At 37.1% G+C, this 17,041-nt stretch overlaps 1 protein-coding gene across 13 annotated transcripts; it reads left to right on the forward strand.

The window, feature by feature from the left end:
- The first annotated feature begins 7,785 nt into the window (after window positions 1-7,785).
- On the forward strand, window positions 7,786-14,855 carry LOC103704914 (Gag-Pol polyprotein/retrotransposon). Of its 13 annotated transcripts, none has more exons than XR_015986868.1 (9): window positions 7,786-7,881; window positions 7,955-8,053; window positions 8,171-8,231; window positions 8,310-8,364; window positions 11,524-11,619; window positions 13,812-13,865; window positions 13,951-14,002; window positions 14,382-14,460; window positions 14,547-14,608. XR_015986868.1 is itself a non-coding variant. In XM_008788422.4 (9 exons), the coding sequence occupies exons 1-9, from the start codon at window positions 7,825-7,827 to the stop codon at window positions 14,622-14,624; spliced, it is 645 nt and encodes a 214-aa protein (XP_008786644.3). In that variant the 5' UTR covers window positions 7,788-7,824; the 3' UTR covers window positions 14,625-14,855. The 13 variants fall into 13 exon arrangements, 12 of the variants coding, with proteins under 12 accessions (XP_008786644.3, XP_026659583.3, XP_026659582.3 ...); XM_008788422.4 differs by having other exon boundaries at window positions 7,788-7,881; window positions 13,951-14,016; window positions 14,547-14,855; XM_026803782.3 differs by having other exon boundaries at window positions 7,788-7,881; window positions 8,171-8,222; window positions 13,951-14,016; window positions 14,547-14,855.
- Window positions 14,856-17,041: the final 2,186 nt, after the last annotated feature.

The following is a 17,041-nucleotide window of genomic DNA, read 5'->3' on the forward strand; positions in this document are numbered from 1 at the left end:
ATGGCTCCTTCGAATTTTCTATTCAGCTCGGGGGTCCAAATGACACGAGGCTTCTTTGGTGTTGCTGGATCATCTTCTTGTTCCAGGACTTGCTTCATTTTAGCCTTGTAAGAACCATGATCATCAATTGTAATAACCTTGCATGCAGCTCGATCATCAGGAGCTCTAGAATCAGAAACTAGGGGAGCCTTTCCTTTTTCACTCTCGCGACGCAACCTTTTAATTTCCTTCTCATCAGAGAATTTTTTCCAGATTACATGAATCCACAAGTTTCTAACTAGATCGATGCTCATCGGCTTGGGAAGAAAATAGCATGCTCCTTCTCGGATCCCTTTCATCATTACTTCCATTGTTGCATCGATCGACATCACTGTGTACAAGAGAGATAATGTCAAACAAAAACAATTTTAAGATAGGAACGAAATTTAATGGTCAAGGTAGCATTGTGCATACAAATGACAGGAATTCCCAATTTTTTCTTGACAATCTTTAGAAGTTCATAACCATTCATATCTGGCATTTCGAGATCGGTCAGAAGAAGATCGAATTTGTCTGGTTGGTCTAGAAGAATTGATAGCGCTGAGATGGGGCTATTGCATGCAGTCACTGCAAGGGATAATTACAAAGAATATAAGATTCAAGACAATAGTTTATTAGCAGTCAAAGTAATTAGAAAGCTCCAAATTAATGCAATATGATAAATGAGTCTTTATGCAGTTAACTCCATGTGCATGAACCTCTTAATCATCAATTTTAAAATAATCTGAATTTATTTCAGTCATTATAGAATCCAATGAACCAAATAAGTAAAATTATTCTCAGAAAAATCAGACTTTCTTGACAACTATTATAGTTAATCTTAAATAAAATCTAATACACAGCGAATCTGAATATTACTTGGATATTACAAAATAAAAAAGCTCTTTCTAAATTCGAGCTCACAAAGTTCAATAATATGATATCTTCTAATAGAAGGAAACACTAAATGGTGCAAAACCATTAGTTTCTTTCTAAAGAACTGGTTTCTTTGTTAACTTCAGACGAGTCTTACAAACCTCTTATAGAAAAAAAATGAGTCTTTTATGAATGCTTGTGTCAATCTAAAAAGAAGAGACTCATGTATAATCTCCACGCATACCTTTATAATGGCATGATAAAAACATCATTTCAAGCAAGCCAAGGAATGTATCATCATCATCTACAAGCATAAGATGGAGACCACTTGGAAAAATACTTTTGATCATGTCTTCATCCATGGTGTTGGAAAGAAGAACAAGGAGAAGAAGAGAAGAGACTTATATTTGAGAAGAGATGTTTCCTGAGTGTGGCTATTTATAGAATACCCGGAAGAAAAGTAGTAGAATCAGAACAGTTTTTGTATCCTTTCTTTTATTTTCGGTATGCACTTATCCTTTAAGGGACTAGCTAATAGACCTTTGCCTTTTTTTAATTTACTAGAATGGTCTCATAAGGTTCAATAATGTATTCATATGTTACATTTTTTATATTATTTAATAATTGAATAATTTCTGTCCATTTCACCTATGATATTATGTCTGTTCTTCTAATGCAATCACCATAGGTCTTAAGCAAAATTAGTAATTAATTAATATGGAATTCTAAAATATGATTTAAATACATCTATATGTAATTTATCATTAAAATTTTAAATCAAAATAATATAAAATAAACAAAGATGAATATCAAAAGTTTATTTTTGTCGGAGACCTTTTATCAATTAATAGAAGTTTTGAAGTCATTAGATACTTTATCAAACCGTAAAAGGTCAAAATGTCGGAAGTCCAAAATTTGTGGAACTTTTATATATATATTTGTGTTGACCTAACATCTCTGCACGTGCTATTTTTAGTTCTTCATTTTAAAAATTTAATTAAAAAACAAAAATACAATATTGTCTATCTTATTTTGATTTTTTATAAATGGACTATATTTCATATGTATTATTTAGTTTAGATAAAGTTCAATAAGGTTTAAAATTCAAATATAGCAAGTTAAGATAATTTGAGCAAATTAAACTAAAATATATGAAAAGTGACTTCAATAGGATAAATTGATAGATAAATTTTAATCAAATTTAACAGAGGATGTATTGTCTAGAAAAGAGCATTTCAAAGCTTAGGCAAGCAAAACATGCTTCCATAAACTTAAATCTTAATTTTCAATGTAAGATATTGGATAATATAGTGAGCAAAATATAATATCCAAAAGCGGCATAAGTTGATAGAATTATATTATTTTTAATATTTTCATGAAAGTAAGAATTAACAAATAATTCCATGTTTTTTACTATTATATATTAGTAATATTTTCATATTCGAGTTGCAGTTAATGATTTTGCCTTGACATTACACTTACTTACTTGTGACAAGTAATTGTAAACTAAAATAAAAATTACTAATATATTTATAGCATTTTATTATTTTATTTTGATCCAAAGCCCTTTTTTGTAATTTTGCCAAATAAAAAATAAGCTATGTAGTTTCAAATACAAAAAATGGTAACAAAATCTATTTTTTGCCATGAAATCTATAGGAAGACAAAATTTGTATTGGGTGCATTAAAAGGAATAATTTAGTGGGTAAGATATTCTAATTTATTCTTCCAACTGGATTCCATCATTTAATCCAAAATAAATGTTGAAGTATTGCTTGCACCTAGTTTTAGGCTTGTGGTTTACATTTTCTATAGTGTGGTTTCAAAATGTTGGCCAAAGCAAAATAAAATATTATCTTGAAGGTGCTACCATATCAAGCTGGTAAACTGCTTTGCAGTAAGACTAGGTGACCTGAGATTGAGTCATGCCTTCACTAAGGTTTGGATGTTAGGATATTTGAGGAGTGTTTATTCTATTATGTAGCTTATTGCGTACAAGTCATTCTATCAAAAAAAAAAAGAAAAAACCAACTCAAAAGGTTATTTATAGCAATATTACGAAATGTAAATAAGGACAATTTTGAGATACTAAGTAGAACTTTTGACCATTTAGAAAACTCAAACTCAAAATCTACAACTTTTCCTCTTTTTTAAAAAAATTTGTATATGTTTTAGTTGATTTAGGCTCTGTTGGTTAGGCTTGGCCTAATTTCATTGGATCCAAATTCAATTAGTAATTTCATGTACATTAAATTTAAGTTAGATTATTTGAGTCTACCACATGAAAAAGAGACACCAAGAGTTTTTCTTGAAGACAATTTTCTTTCCAAAATAAAACTTTGTTAAAGATTTATTCTTATAAATATATGCAAACCATAAGGTCTATTAAAACTTTCCAAGTTGACATAAGAAGACATTGGCTATTTACAAGTAATTGATGTTAATAATATGTGAATGTGTGTGTACACACACACATTGATATGTATAATCAACAGGGAAGTTCTAGGATAAGAAATTACTAGAGTTCACAAAAATAAATAAATTCATTAGTGAAACCATGCCAAACTTTAAATTGTATGCCCCATCAACTCCAAAATTGGCCAAACTGGTAAAGTCTGGTAGTTTTTTCACTATGAGACCTAAGCTCATGTCCTGCCTTTAATCAGGTCTGGAAGATTAGAGTTATTTGGGAGAGAGCTACTAGTTATTGTATAGACTATTTGCATAGATAAATCATTTTTATCTTTTTATTATGTCCAACTTTGATTTGACAAAATTTGTTTTAATACCATATATTAAATATATTAACAATAGGATATGGTTTACATAAAACACCAATTACTTCAATTTTATATAAAATATATTTTTATATGCCATACTAACTTACTCTTTGTATAACTTATAAAATATCTATATTTTATGTATTTGTGTTTACTATTTTGAATACAAAATATTTCCTTTTCTTATTAGACACGTTACGCACCACACATTTTTTTGTTTTAATTTCTCGCACTAATATACTTTTGGCATCCTTATAGTGTACTTTGGCATCATTTTGTGAGAGCTATTTTTTAAATGAATCTCTTGCTTCCCATATTTTCTTAGGCAAAAAAGAAAAAAATATTTTGAAGTATATGCCCTAACTTACTCTTAGTATAACTTATGAAATATATATATCTTAGTTATTAGTGTTTAATATTTTGTATACAATTTTTTTTTCTTATTAGACATGCTACACACTAAATGCTACTTCGCTAAATGGTCATGTGATAATTTTGGACAAGACCACCCAAGTATTGTTGTTGAACACTCTTCCCAAATGGTCATGTAACTTTATTGCTAGCCCTTGGCTTTTAGATCCACATATTGGTTATATTGCCTGCTGCTGCTCTAGGAGTTCATTCTATTTGATATGGCCTTGTTCTATTACTTGTGTGAAGTCCTCAAACATGGGCCATATTAAATATATGATGGATAGCACCTTAAGGCACATGTACTAGACTCGAACTTGAGTTGCCCATCCATGTTGCTTGATTCCATACCCATATGGTCTTCTTGATAGAAAGGATTTACCATGGAGTTGAATTGATTCTAGAAAAGATAGGGTGAGTGTATGAATTAAATCATCTATTACTAGACTATTAACATCTTCTATGGATTTTCTTTCAAGGTTGAGACTCCAATTGATGTGATTCTTCTTTGACCTTGGAGAATTAGCTTGCATCTTGCATTTTGACTCACTTTTTTTTTTCCCATCACCAATTTCAACATCATTGCCTATAACTAGATTATCTAAAGTTGTAGAATTCACAACCTATGGAGCCTTTCCTTTTTCTACTCTCTCTACCTGATATTTTCATTCCAATTTCCTTAGAACTTTTTTTTTCTTCCAAACTGCATATCTGCACAAGTTTTTAACTAAATGTTTACTGGTTTCTCAAAGTAGCAAGCTCCTTCTTGGATCACTTTTATCATTACTTCCTTCCTTATATCGAGCGACATCACTATGTCCGATAGAGATATGTTGAATAAAAGAATTATAAATTGAAACAAAAAAAAATCAAATTTTAGAATAGTATAGTAAGTATCGATGATGGGATTTCCCATTTCATTTTCAACAATATTAACAACTTCAAAGCCTTTAATTTCTTTCACATGAAGATCTGTCAAGATGTGATCAAACTCATATGCTCGCACACTAAGAATTGATAATGCAGTGATCATGCTATCAAATCTAACGACTGAAAGCAATAATTACAAAAATGTAATCATTTTAGATGATTGTTTTTGAGGAACGACAACAACATCAACAGGATGGTGGTGATGATATTAAAAGTCAACGTAAGATCTTCAATTTATCCAATAAAAAAGTGTTTCAATGACTAAAAGTCAACATCCAAGATCACAAACAAGTCCTTTTAGTTGACTCACATGGATAAACCTTTTAATTGCATATGTAACACAACATGCAATAGTATTTTTAAGATTGACTACAATTTTAAATTATTATAAGTTATTCTAACAAATTTTGCAGCCAATCAAGTTAAATAAATATTTTTCTAGAGAGAGACAAATAAATATAATTGTCCCCAAAAATCTAAATTTCATGATAATTATATCAATCAATATTAAACATATATTGAGGTAATAAGTAGAATAACTACTTTGATATTCAGAGAAAAAAGGGAAAATAGAAAATCTTTGATCCTGAATTGAGTTTAGAAATCCTGGTAATATTATATCTCCTGATAGAAGAAGAAATATTAAACAATTAAAAACTATAATTTTTCTAAACGGCCTCATCTCTTGTTAGTTTTAGATGAGTCCTAGCAACCACTCATATAATAAGAAACTGAAGATGATATGTACATAAAATGTAAAGATACTATTTGAATACTCTACAGTAACATGATTTTTCAAAATAGAAAATGAAAAGTATGTTCAATATTCAAGCTTACCTTTATAATGACATGATCGAAACATCATTCCTATTATCTCAAGGAATTTGCAATCACGATCGGCAACCAATACATGGAGACCATTTGGGAAAACACTTCTAATCATGCCTTCATCCATTGCTGCAAAGAAGAATAATTAGAAGAAGAAGGAGAACGGAGATGGAATTCCTCTTTTAGAAAAAGATATTTCACGAGATGTGCCTATTTACATGATCATAAAATGCAAATATGGTAAGAATCAGTATTTTTTTATTTTTTCATTAATTATGCACATTTTCCTTTTAAGGTCTTAGAAGGTTGACCTTATCTTTTTTAAAAAAAATTACTAGAATGACCTTATAAGGTTTAATAATATTCTTCTATGTTACATTGATTTTGTATCATGTTATAACTAAATAATTTCTACCCTTTCACCTATAGATATTATAGCACTTCTTGATTTGGCTAGTACAATCTTGCCCAGACATAGTAATTCACATGGAACTTCATATAGTTAAGTGCTTTTTTGTAATTTCACCAAATTTAGATTTTTTTTATTTATTTTCATGAGAGCATCAAAAGGAAAATTATAGAACATAACATATATAGATCTGAAATCCCCACTAGATTTCAGCTTATAATTTGAAATAAATGTTGAAGTATCTTTGCACCTAGTTTTAGGTTGCAGTATAGGATTCCTATGGTCGATTTTTAGAGAGTTGCTAGGGGCTCCTAATATGTGAACATGAACATTTCACTTGCCATGTGGCAGAATGGGACTGGTGCAATGGCTATGATGGCTATGATTTGTTGGCATACTTAGGGGTTGGTGGACTCATGAAGAGTTCGATTATAGCTCAGGATGAAAATTGGCAGCATGCTTAATATATGCAAGTTGGATAAGAAGTGGTGTTTTCAGTGGTGGATGGTGAGTAATGTATAAGAACTTACTTTTGGGAGGAGAACAACAATGGAAAATGTTGCTAGAATTTGGACCCGGGGGCGACCAGCGGCTGAGAAGGAGGTGCTCCGGCGTGAGATGGCGGGTGGCGATCCGTCGGCGAGCGACGTCCTCCAGATGACTTGCAAAAGGCCGGTGGCTGGGGCTTCCGGCGCCGGCCCTCCGATGCTTAAGTCAGAGGGGGCAAATGTGTGGAGGGGGAGAAAATATATCCCAGAGTTTCAGAGTCCAGCCCTCTCTAAGAGGGATGGGTTTTCCTTTTATAGAGGGGTACATGTGTACCTGTGATGTGACGGAGCGAACGGGTTACCGTCATGATTGAGCATGATCGCATGAATTAATGCACGATCGTGTGAATTAATGCATTGCCGTGGGAGATCAGGCCGGAGCCAGTGAGTCGTCGTGGCTGATCGGACGTAGCTGAGTGGATCAACTGTTTGTCGTGGAGGGCTTGAGATCCGTAGACAGCGTGCGCATTGATTGTTGAGTGAGCCGGAGATCAACGGAGGTCGTGCGCATTAACTGTTGACAGCGGTAGCAGGGCATGGTTCTCGGTCGAGCTGCAGAAGGATGTGACCACAGCAGGTGGATAGTGAGGTCGGGCTTCCGAGGTCAAGAATGCTGAGGTTGGGTGCCCGAGTCGGGCGTCTCGGAGTCGGGCACCTGGCCGGGTGCCAGGTCGAGAGCCCTAAAGTCGGGCTTCTGGTTGGGCGTCTTGAAGTCGGACGCTTCCAGTCCGGGTGCCCGGATCGGGCGCCTCCAGGTCGGGCGTCTCTAATAACGTGCTGGCGATGTGCTCAAGTATTTTGGGGCGATTTATTTTCCCCCAACAGAAAATAGTTGTATTAAGGACTCAAAATACTAAATCTCCACCTACACAAGTAAGTTGTTGATAAAACTTATAAATAATATTTTCCTTTGATAATCGAACGGCTAAGTTCTTATCCTTCTCATCGGACAGTCAGGATTACAAGAAGCCATCTATATATAAAGTTTCCATGTGCGTTTTCTATCTTCTTATCATCGGTCCAAATGTCGTCGGCACAGCTGCGGCTCTCCGACCACTGCATCCCGTCACCGCCAGTCCACGTGACAACCCTTGCCCTAACTTTCTCCTCTTAATCTCTTCGTCTCTTCTAACTCTAACCAGCCCATCCTCCAGCGCCGCGGTAGGTACTCTCCATGGAGTTGCTGTAGGGTTCCGATCGCCGCCCGGAAGCTCCCAGCGCCCCGTGTCTGCTCCGATGGCGGCCACGACGAGGTGAGACCTTCTTTTCTTCTCCCTTATCCGAATGCCGGAATTGAGATCAGGTCACCTCCAATTGATTATTTTTGTACCCTAATTGGGGGCAACGATAACCAGGCGGTACTTTGCTAGGTGCAGGCTGCCCATGCCGGGGATCGGAAGGAGTTATCTGCTGCTTCAGTCGGTAATGACGGTATATCTGCATGTCACATTTTTACGAGTTTCTTGAAGTTGTATTTAGATTCTTTTTTTTTTTTTTTTTTTTTTTAAGGTCCGGGGAGAAGCAATGGGAGCAAACCGCCAACGAAAGGTTTTTCATCCAATGAGTACTTACTACTTGCTGTTTACACTTTTCCAATCATCAACATTTGATGTATCTTAGATGTTTTATTGTTTGTTTGAACTTGGTGCGTTGTATCTTGTTCTTTTGATTCATATGGAGATGTACTGAATTTGAACTCTTTGTAGAGTACATGAATCGGACCGTACTGTACAGAGTTGAATTTCATGTTCCCATGTTTTAATGTGGTTCGAATTATTTATTGATTTTAGTTTGCTTGTATAGGGCATTCTTTGTTGGAACACAGAAATTGAAAACGGAAAGTAGGACAGTGAAAGAGGAAACAAGAAAAAGAAATATGGAAATGCATGGATCTGTCTATGTATTGTCTTTATAATATTTTATCTGAAAACTTCCTTTGCTATTACTTGTATTTATGGTACGAAATAAGTATATAACATGTCCTTTAACATTCCACCCACAGGCCAGAGCTCTGATGTCAAACACGCCTTACGTTGGTTATCTATAATTTATTCTTAAACTATAGGAGAAGACTTTACATTGCCTGTCATGAAAAGGATTTTAGGGATGAAAATTAGGTTCCTTACATATTTACATTTGTCTAAAACGAAGAAGTGAAGAACCTTTTGAAAGGGATGCAAAAAATGTGAGGTGCTTGGACTAGAGGAACCTATCAAAATATTGATTCTGTGGGTGGATTGGTTTGGCCGGTCATTTAGTCAATAAGATTGTGAAAGCGAAAAGTATAACAAATGATTAGAGAAATGCCTTATGTAACCAATTATTAGCAAAATGATGACATCCGACATTTGTATTATTGTGGACATAAACATCAACGACAAACCTAATGGTTGATGGAACTAAGATCAAAAAATTTGAAAGCAATTTGTGGTGACCATTTTTCATTAAATAATCAAGCATGGTGGCTATCTTCTTGCTTAAGCCATTGAAGCTAAGTGTTAGAAGAGGAATATTTTGGGCCCTATATTTATCTACTTGCTGAAACCATGTGATAAAATGCCACAAGGTTTAGGTTTTGTGGCCATTAGGTAGGCATTGTGAAAGTGTTAGAACTAGATATGGTGATGGAGCTAAATTTCTTATCGTAGTTATAAGTTCATGAAAATGCCAATGTTGGACTCGAATGCTAAACCCTATTAGTTGTCTCTGTTGAAGGAACCTTGGTGGTATACATTTAAAGATATTCTGGTGTTTATGCATTTGTAGAGGCTAACCTATTTCTGTATAGATTGAGAATTTGTTTATGATTATCACTTATGCTTTTCTTTTCCTCAGTTTTTCTTCCTCTTCATCATGTTAAAAAATAATATTCAACTTTATCTCTCCTTTTATCATAATAGATATTTAATAACTGTAAGGAAACGACCTAGGGCCAACTGGTAAGAGAGGATAGAGATAAAACTGATTTGGGATCAATCATGAAGGAAAGCATTGAAATGTTAAGGCTTTAAAGAGATTGTTGAAATCATTAAGAAATGTTAGTTTAAAAGAAATTGGGGTATAGCGAGACCACAATCATAATTGATGACAAAGAGGAAATCACTTTATCACTTGATCATCTTCACTTTGTTGGGTCTTTTATGTGGAAGAAAGGAGGGATATAATGGTGCTGCAAGGTTTAGCGAGATAAGTTGCTGCCCTTGGTTTTTGAAGAAATATTGAAATGACAATGTTAAGCTTGGTGTGCTATATAGGTTGGAATGTTTGATGGAAAAATGGTTCATGCTAATAAGATTTGTGAAGACAGATACATTAAGTTGGGTCTTGCTAAGCTGGGTCCCAAAAGTCAGTGGAACTAATATGGAAAGTTGGAAATTGGAATGTAATTCTGACCATAAATGATAAATTAAGAGGACCCACTTAATTCATCCTCACAATATTAAATCTATTAGCAAAAATGAGAGAGAAGATGAAGAGGCACCAATTATAATTAGAACAAGGGGCTGACATGTTGCCACTGGGATATTTCATGATCGCCATATGCCTAACAATGTTTCAGGGGTTAGGATGCTAGGTGGTAAGGAGGGTTCAAGCACATAGGATAGATTTTCAGAAGATGAATATGTTTAGGTGAACATGGGGAAAAATCATGAAGGATTGGTTTAGAAATGAATTATTAGGAAGGGTATTGTTGACAATTATGTGATGGAGAGCTAGCTATTATGCTATAAGGATATGCCAACAAGGAGAAAGGTTACAATCAAGAAGAATGAAGAAGGACAAGGGCAATAATTAAGATAACATGAATGGGATATGTAAGAAAGGATATGAAAATGCTTGCATTGTTAGAGGAGCCAGTTTTTAATAGAAATGGGTGTTGTAGAATGATTCACTGTGTCAAACCAAACCTTGGGTCGAGACTTGTTTGTTATAGTCAGAAATAAATTATGAATGTAACCAATAAATGTAACCTCTTTTGGTTTGGATTCCTTTATAGTTGCTTGGTCATTGCTTCTTGTCCAACAACAAGTCCTCCAAGATAATAATGTTTTATCAACATCTTCTTTGCTTCTATCTGAGTCTTCTCACCCTCTTTCCAACCTGTCAATATTTATCCGGACCTCCTCTGCAGTAGGGCATCTCACCACAAGAAGAAGCACTGAGTTAGAGGGAAAATATAACTCTATGTACATGAATAGATCTTTCCCAGCTTGAAAATGCTAAATTTCCTACAAAATTCATTCCTATTTTTTTGTTTCATTTATGTAAAATTTGCAACAGAAGCACTGAGTTAGAGGGAAAATATAACTCTATGTACATGAATAGATCTTTCCCAGCTTGAAAATGCTAAATTTCCTACAAAATTCATTCTTATTTTTTTGTTTCATTTATGTAAAATTTGCAACAGAAGCACTGAGTTAGAGGGAAAATATAACTCTATGTACATGAATAGATCTTTCCCAGCTTGAAAATGCTAAATTTCCTACAAAATTCATTCTTATTTTTTTGTTTCATTTATGTAAAATTTGCAACAGTTTTGTTTGCCCTTTTTGGACTATATTTTATTCATTTTATTTTGGAATTGTTCGTTGAACCAAATACGTTTGAACATCTTATTATTTTCGTATTAATTTTAAACAGCTTCATTCCTTATCATTTTGCAGACTTTAAACATAAATTGTTTATTTTGTTTGGGATTGAATACATTACCCAAATTTCCCAGGTTGATGCAGAGATTGAAGAGATATGGAGTTGCAGGGATATTGTCGTATGGACTACTTAATACCATATATTATCTGACAACATTCCTCTTGGTTTGGTGAGTTGAAATGGGTTTCCACAGATTGACATAAATTATAATCTCTTGATCACTGTAATTACAAATGTGAGGACATGCATTAAAAACTTCATTTACTTACTATAATAGTAGATGTGAGGACAAATCTTGATATCAACCTATGGTTATAATGTAAGCAGCCATCTCATTGTTTAATGGCATGCTCATGGATGAATGATTGGTTAGAATCATTTTGCATAGGAATATTTAGGATCGGGGTTGACATACCTTCTTGTAGGATTTTCCATGTCATAGAAGATAAAAATCAGACACTTAAAGCATTAAAAGAACATTTTTGCCCATGCCCTCCATTTAGCAGCTATAAAGATGTGGTTTAAGTAGTAAGTACCTTGTCTGAAGTAAGCCTTGTTTTTGTGTGTTGGATCACAATCAAATTATGTCTAGATAAGACCCAATTTCATTGTTAATTAATTCCATGGTTGTATAAAAGTATGAAACAATGCTTCCTTTGTTTCTATGTTTTCTTTTTCCTCCTTTTAGGATGCCAAATCTATGTAATGAGTCAAGACTTACCCATTTTTATTATCAATTGTTATTGCTATCATAGCAGGTTTCTCCATCATCATCATGCTATTGTTTTATTTCTTGGAAGCCACTTCTTTTCAGAAATATAAACCAAAAGCTAAAGTAGCCCCTTGTGAGGATCTGTGTTTAACACCTTGTCTATTGCTAAATCATTTAGTTTTTCATAGTTTTGATTTAACTCCCCCGCACCCCCCACCCCCCACTCTACCCATCAAAACTGTATTCTTTTAATCAATGCTTTTCTTATGTTTGCACCAATTGGCTACTAAAAATTTAATTGGAGCCTCATTAGCATGTGATGATCAATCAAAGTTCTAACCTAAACTTCGTTATCATCTACACAGTCCTAATTATGGTGAAACTTTTTTATGTCTACCTACTTACATGGTAAATTGGGTCATAAAAAAATGATTGTATGTAATATGCTGCATTCTCATGCACACACACACAAACACAAATGCACATGAATGAACCCATCTATTGTATTTATAAAAATTATTCAACTAGGCCTGGTTTGATCATACGATTGGATTTTTGGGGATAAGAATACCATCTTCACCTAGTCTGGTCCTGGAGATGTCCCTTCCATTGGTTGCAGATTCCTTATTCCTTGCAATCATTAATTGAACAATATTTTATGCTATTTGGTTTAGGTCTGGCATATGACAGAAAGTGATACCTATAATTAAACTGATATTGCAGTTTCATCCACTGCTAGTCATGAGTTTGGCTAGGTGTGATCAACCAAAGCTCATCACAAGCCAAGAATGTCTAAGAATGGTGGGCCCAAATAATTAAGCCTCTTTTGTCCAATTCCAAGCATGAAGTTAGCTGAGTATGGCAGTCAAAGTAAGCACTAGATGCCATGGCTTTGGCGAATTATTGGTTTTCCTTTATCTCAAAATTAGCCATGAATCTGGCTAATTTGCGAATCTTAAACATGACCATTGTGCATGCCATGAAATTGCCCTAGTATGATGGGCCTCAGCAACATCCTTTCCTTCCTTTTGCCACTAGCAATATTTTTTCTAATTATGGTGGACAAAAGCTATTCATGGCATGAACTAGCTCAAAATGGTGGATCTAGACAACTTATTATTTCTTTAACTCGTCACCAGTTACAGATTTGACCAAGTATGGTGGCTGAAAGTAGCACTGGTAGCCACAAAATTGGTTCGTCAAAATAACATGCGTTTGCTTTTACCTCTGGCCATCAAACGTACAGCATTTTCTCCTTACAGTTGGCATCCTCCTTTTTCCCCCATGTCAACAGGCCTGCCTACAGACAGAATGGGTACTTAAAGTGTTCCTTCAGTCTGAACAATTAAGGAGGTTCTCTATCATAGGGTTTTGTTTAGATGAAAGTTCCTTTTGCATAATATCTTTGCTAACTCTGACTGTCTTTTTCTTGCATCAGCAGAGTGGTTTCATTCATTAACTTCTATATGCATCTTTCCCCCCAAAAAATGCAATTCGTGTAGTTGGAAATTACCACCTTGTTTTTCTCTGTCTGGCAGCAACCCCCTCCATCTCTCACTCCCTGATTGCATGTGACATGTGACCATACAAATGTGAAATATGTAATCTTAAGAGCATTCTGGTGGAACTGACCATATTTTTCTTTCCAGGTTTTATTTTGCCCCTGCTCCTGGAAGAATGGGCTATGTTGCAGCTGTCCAGAGGTTATTATTGAAAGAATTGTCATTTGCCGCATATTTTCTTAGTACCTGCAATCAAACACTGCTTTTCATTGTCTCTTGATTGCAGATTTCTCAAAGTAATGGCAATGGTGTGGGCTGGCAGTCAAGTCACCAAGATTGTACGTGCAGGAGGGTCAGTTTGTCTTCATAACGTTAATTTGGTTCAGTGTTTTCAAATTTATCCACCTTCACTGTAGAATTTCAAGATCCTGAATCAATTTTCCAGATGGTTTACTAAGTTGTTTGTTCACCTGTTGTACACTAATTTATAGGCTTGGTAAAAAAAAAAGCTCGAGTTTTCTTTAAGATAAGTACGATTTACAATAACCAGGGAATAAAATGATTATTCAGTTTGTCTTCAAAAGGATATGGTTAATGGATCAGCTGAATGCATCCTAAATGGAATGGGCCTACACCCCATATCTGTAGATATCCTGTCCAAAGAATTATTGCACTGTAGATTTAGATCGTCACTTTGCTTATTGGCTCATTATGCAGGGCTCTTGCGTTAGCTCCTTTTGTTGACAGAGGGTTGTCCTGGTTCACTGTCAAGTTCAAGTTTGAATCTGAAGGAAAGGTAGAATGTTATAAACTTTTAAAACCTTTGGGTTTGATCTTTATTTCTTCTGAACCATTTCTTCCCATGCTGCTCCATCTTTTCAGGCATTTGCTGCAATTGCAGGCTTGTGTTTCGGGCTGGCACTTCTCTTGTTTTTTGGGTTGACACTGCTTTGGGCATAGAGAATCCATGGATCTCTATCAGATCAAGGAACTCTTTTTTTTTTCTTTTTGATAATTTGGGAATTGAAAGGAAGGGACCTTATGTAAGGTTTGATTAGAACCTATAATGATATCCAGGAAAACTGTATTACTGATTAGTTTCATAAAACCTTGCCTGTTGATAAAAATGCATCAGGTTGTTATGATACCTACAACCCAACATTTTTATATGTTATCGCGATTTGTGCATCATATGCCGAGACAAAGGGTAACCCAAGGGTGATTGTACATACAGAGCATCAGTGAGACAACTACGTTATTTGAATATGACCACCTGAGCATTCTAATTGTTCTTGTAAATTAATCCTGCATGAAGCCTCTGAATTTCACAGGTTGTTGAGCAAAGCTCCCAGCTAAGTACATGAATTGATTAGTGGTTGCTGTATATACTGTTAGTACAGTAGTTCATGGTGGCCGTGATAAATTAAATTGCTGGTTTGTTTGAGAGTCCTTCTGCCTTCTGTGTTCAGTCGTAGGAGGAGCGTGTTCAAAGAACGTTCCGTTGCTCGGATGCTTAGTGTCGGCAGAGCAACATTTGTGCATGGCATGGCATGGCCCAATTATGAAGCAGACGTCCTTTTTTTTTTTTTTTTTTTTTTGGTAAAAACGGCTACTCATATCATATAGTACGAACGTGAGTACAGCCCTCCAAGTCACGGGAGAGTAAAAGGTACAACTGTGAAGGGACGTCTACATCAGACGTCCACAAAAAAGCACCTGAGTGCCGAGCGACAAAGGAGGCGACCCAATCTGCTGCCCGGTTCGCCTCCCTAAACACGTGTGCTGCCTGAAAATTAGCCATCATCTGAGCCATCCTACGGGTCTCTCGAATGAGGGGATGGCCATCCCCAAACCGATCCACACCCCGAATCAGATCAATGACCACCGATGAATCACCCTCGAGGTACACCCGCTCGGCTCCGGCTAACTGCCTCGCAAAGGATAAGCCCTCCCAGGCTGCCTGTAGCTCTGCACCAACCACAGTAAATCCAGGCGTACGCCGTCCTCCTGCTGCTACCATCCTGCCACAATGGTCCCTGACCACAAAACCGACCACTCCGCACAAGCCATCTACCGACCTACTCCCATCAAAGTTCACCTTGAGATAGCCAGGGGGTGGGGGTGCCCAAGAAACAATGGCAAACCGTGGCGCTGAAACAGCGTGGTGAACACCCCAGATATCCCTGACCAGCCCAGAAGTGACTACCGAAGTCGCCCCAACAACCTCCCTCGCAAGCAGCAGCGCCCGGTCTACCACCATCCTCGGAGGCGCCCTCCTCCCCTCAAATATACCAGTATTCCTGTCCAACCATATATGGTAGGACAGGTATGCTACACAGATCCCTGCCTCAACAGATCTGGGATGCCGCATGGAAACTCTCAGCAGATGGATCAGATCCTGCACCAGCATCACCGAGGCCGGTAACTGTATCGGTGACCTCCTCCATATGTCTCGGGCCCTAGGGCACTGCAGCAAAACATGCTCCATAGTCTCCTCAATATCTGCACAATCCTCACAAAACTGAGGGATCCTCATGCCACGCCGCGCTAGCACACTCCTAGTCGGAAGGCAGCCCCACGCCACCTTCCAGATGAAGAGTGCCACGCGCGGGTGCACCCGCATCCTCCATATCCACCGCCCCTCAAACTGTCGGACTGGCTCCCTCCTGAACACTGCATGAAGATCCCTAGCTCGCACCCGTGATCGCCCCGTCGGTATCCATAGCAGCCTATCCGCCTCCCCCCCTAGGGGTCGCTCGGGCTAGAACCAACTCTGCCAACTGCTCTCCAAAAACCTCCCGAACCAACCCCTCTCTCCATCGCCCTCCCTCGGCATCCAGTAAGTCACTGACCCTCCACCCTGCTAATCTCGCCGAGTCCACCATGGTCGGCATACTGCATAGCGGTACCTCAGTCACCCATCTGTCCTCCATCACATCGATAGACAGACCGTCGCCAATAGCCCATCCGATCTCCGGAAGCACCACCGTAGCTCTGGCACACATCTCTCTCCACACCGGGGAATGACGACGACCCCCACGCACGCCCGGTACCAAGGCGCCATACTTAGCCCTCATCAGCGAGGACCATAGACTCTCGGGCTCAAGCACAAATCTAGCCACATGTCTGGCTAGCAGAATCTCACGCCTCGCTGCCAATGCCTGAACCCCCAAACCACCACAGCTAGTAGGCTGGCACACCACCTCCCATGCCATCAAGTGAACACCACCTCGACCACTGCTCCTCCCCCATATGAAGTCCCTGAACAACCGCTCCAGGGATCGCAGGAATCTCACCGGAACAATGGCATTAGTAAGCAAATAGATAGGGACTGACGACAGAACCGAACGCACCAAGGTGATCCTCCCTACCATAGA

This window comes from Phoenix dactylifera, chromosome 5 (genome assembly GCF_051530095.1).
Source record: "Phoenix dactylifera cultivar Ajwa chromosome 5, Ajwa_hap1_PhDact_Kaust_v1.1, whole genome shotgun sequence".
Classification (NCBI taxonomy): Eukaryota; Viridiplantae; Streptophyta; class Magnoliopsida; order Arecales; family Arecaceae; genus Phoenix; species Phoenix dactylifera.

Bases quoted from the DNA above. Each gene is read 5' to 3' on its own strand.
- LOC103704914 (XM_008788422.4), top strand. From the start codon at position 7,825: ATGTCGTCGGCACAGCTGCGGCTCTCCGACCACTGCATCCCGTCACCG. The intron at 8,232-8,309 runs GTATATCTGCAT...TTTTTTTTTAAG, and splicing joins TGCTTCAGTCGGTAATGACG to GTCCGGGGAGAAGCAATGGG. The intron at 14,461-14,546 runs GTAGAATGTTAT...CCATCTTTTCAG, and splicing joins AGTTTGAATCTGAAGGAAAG to GCATTTGCTGCAATTGCAGG.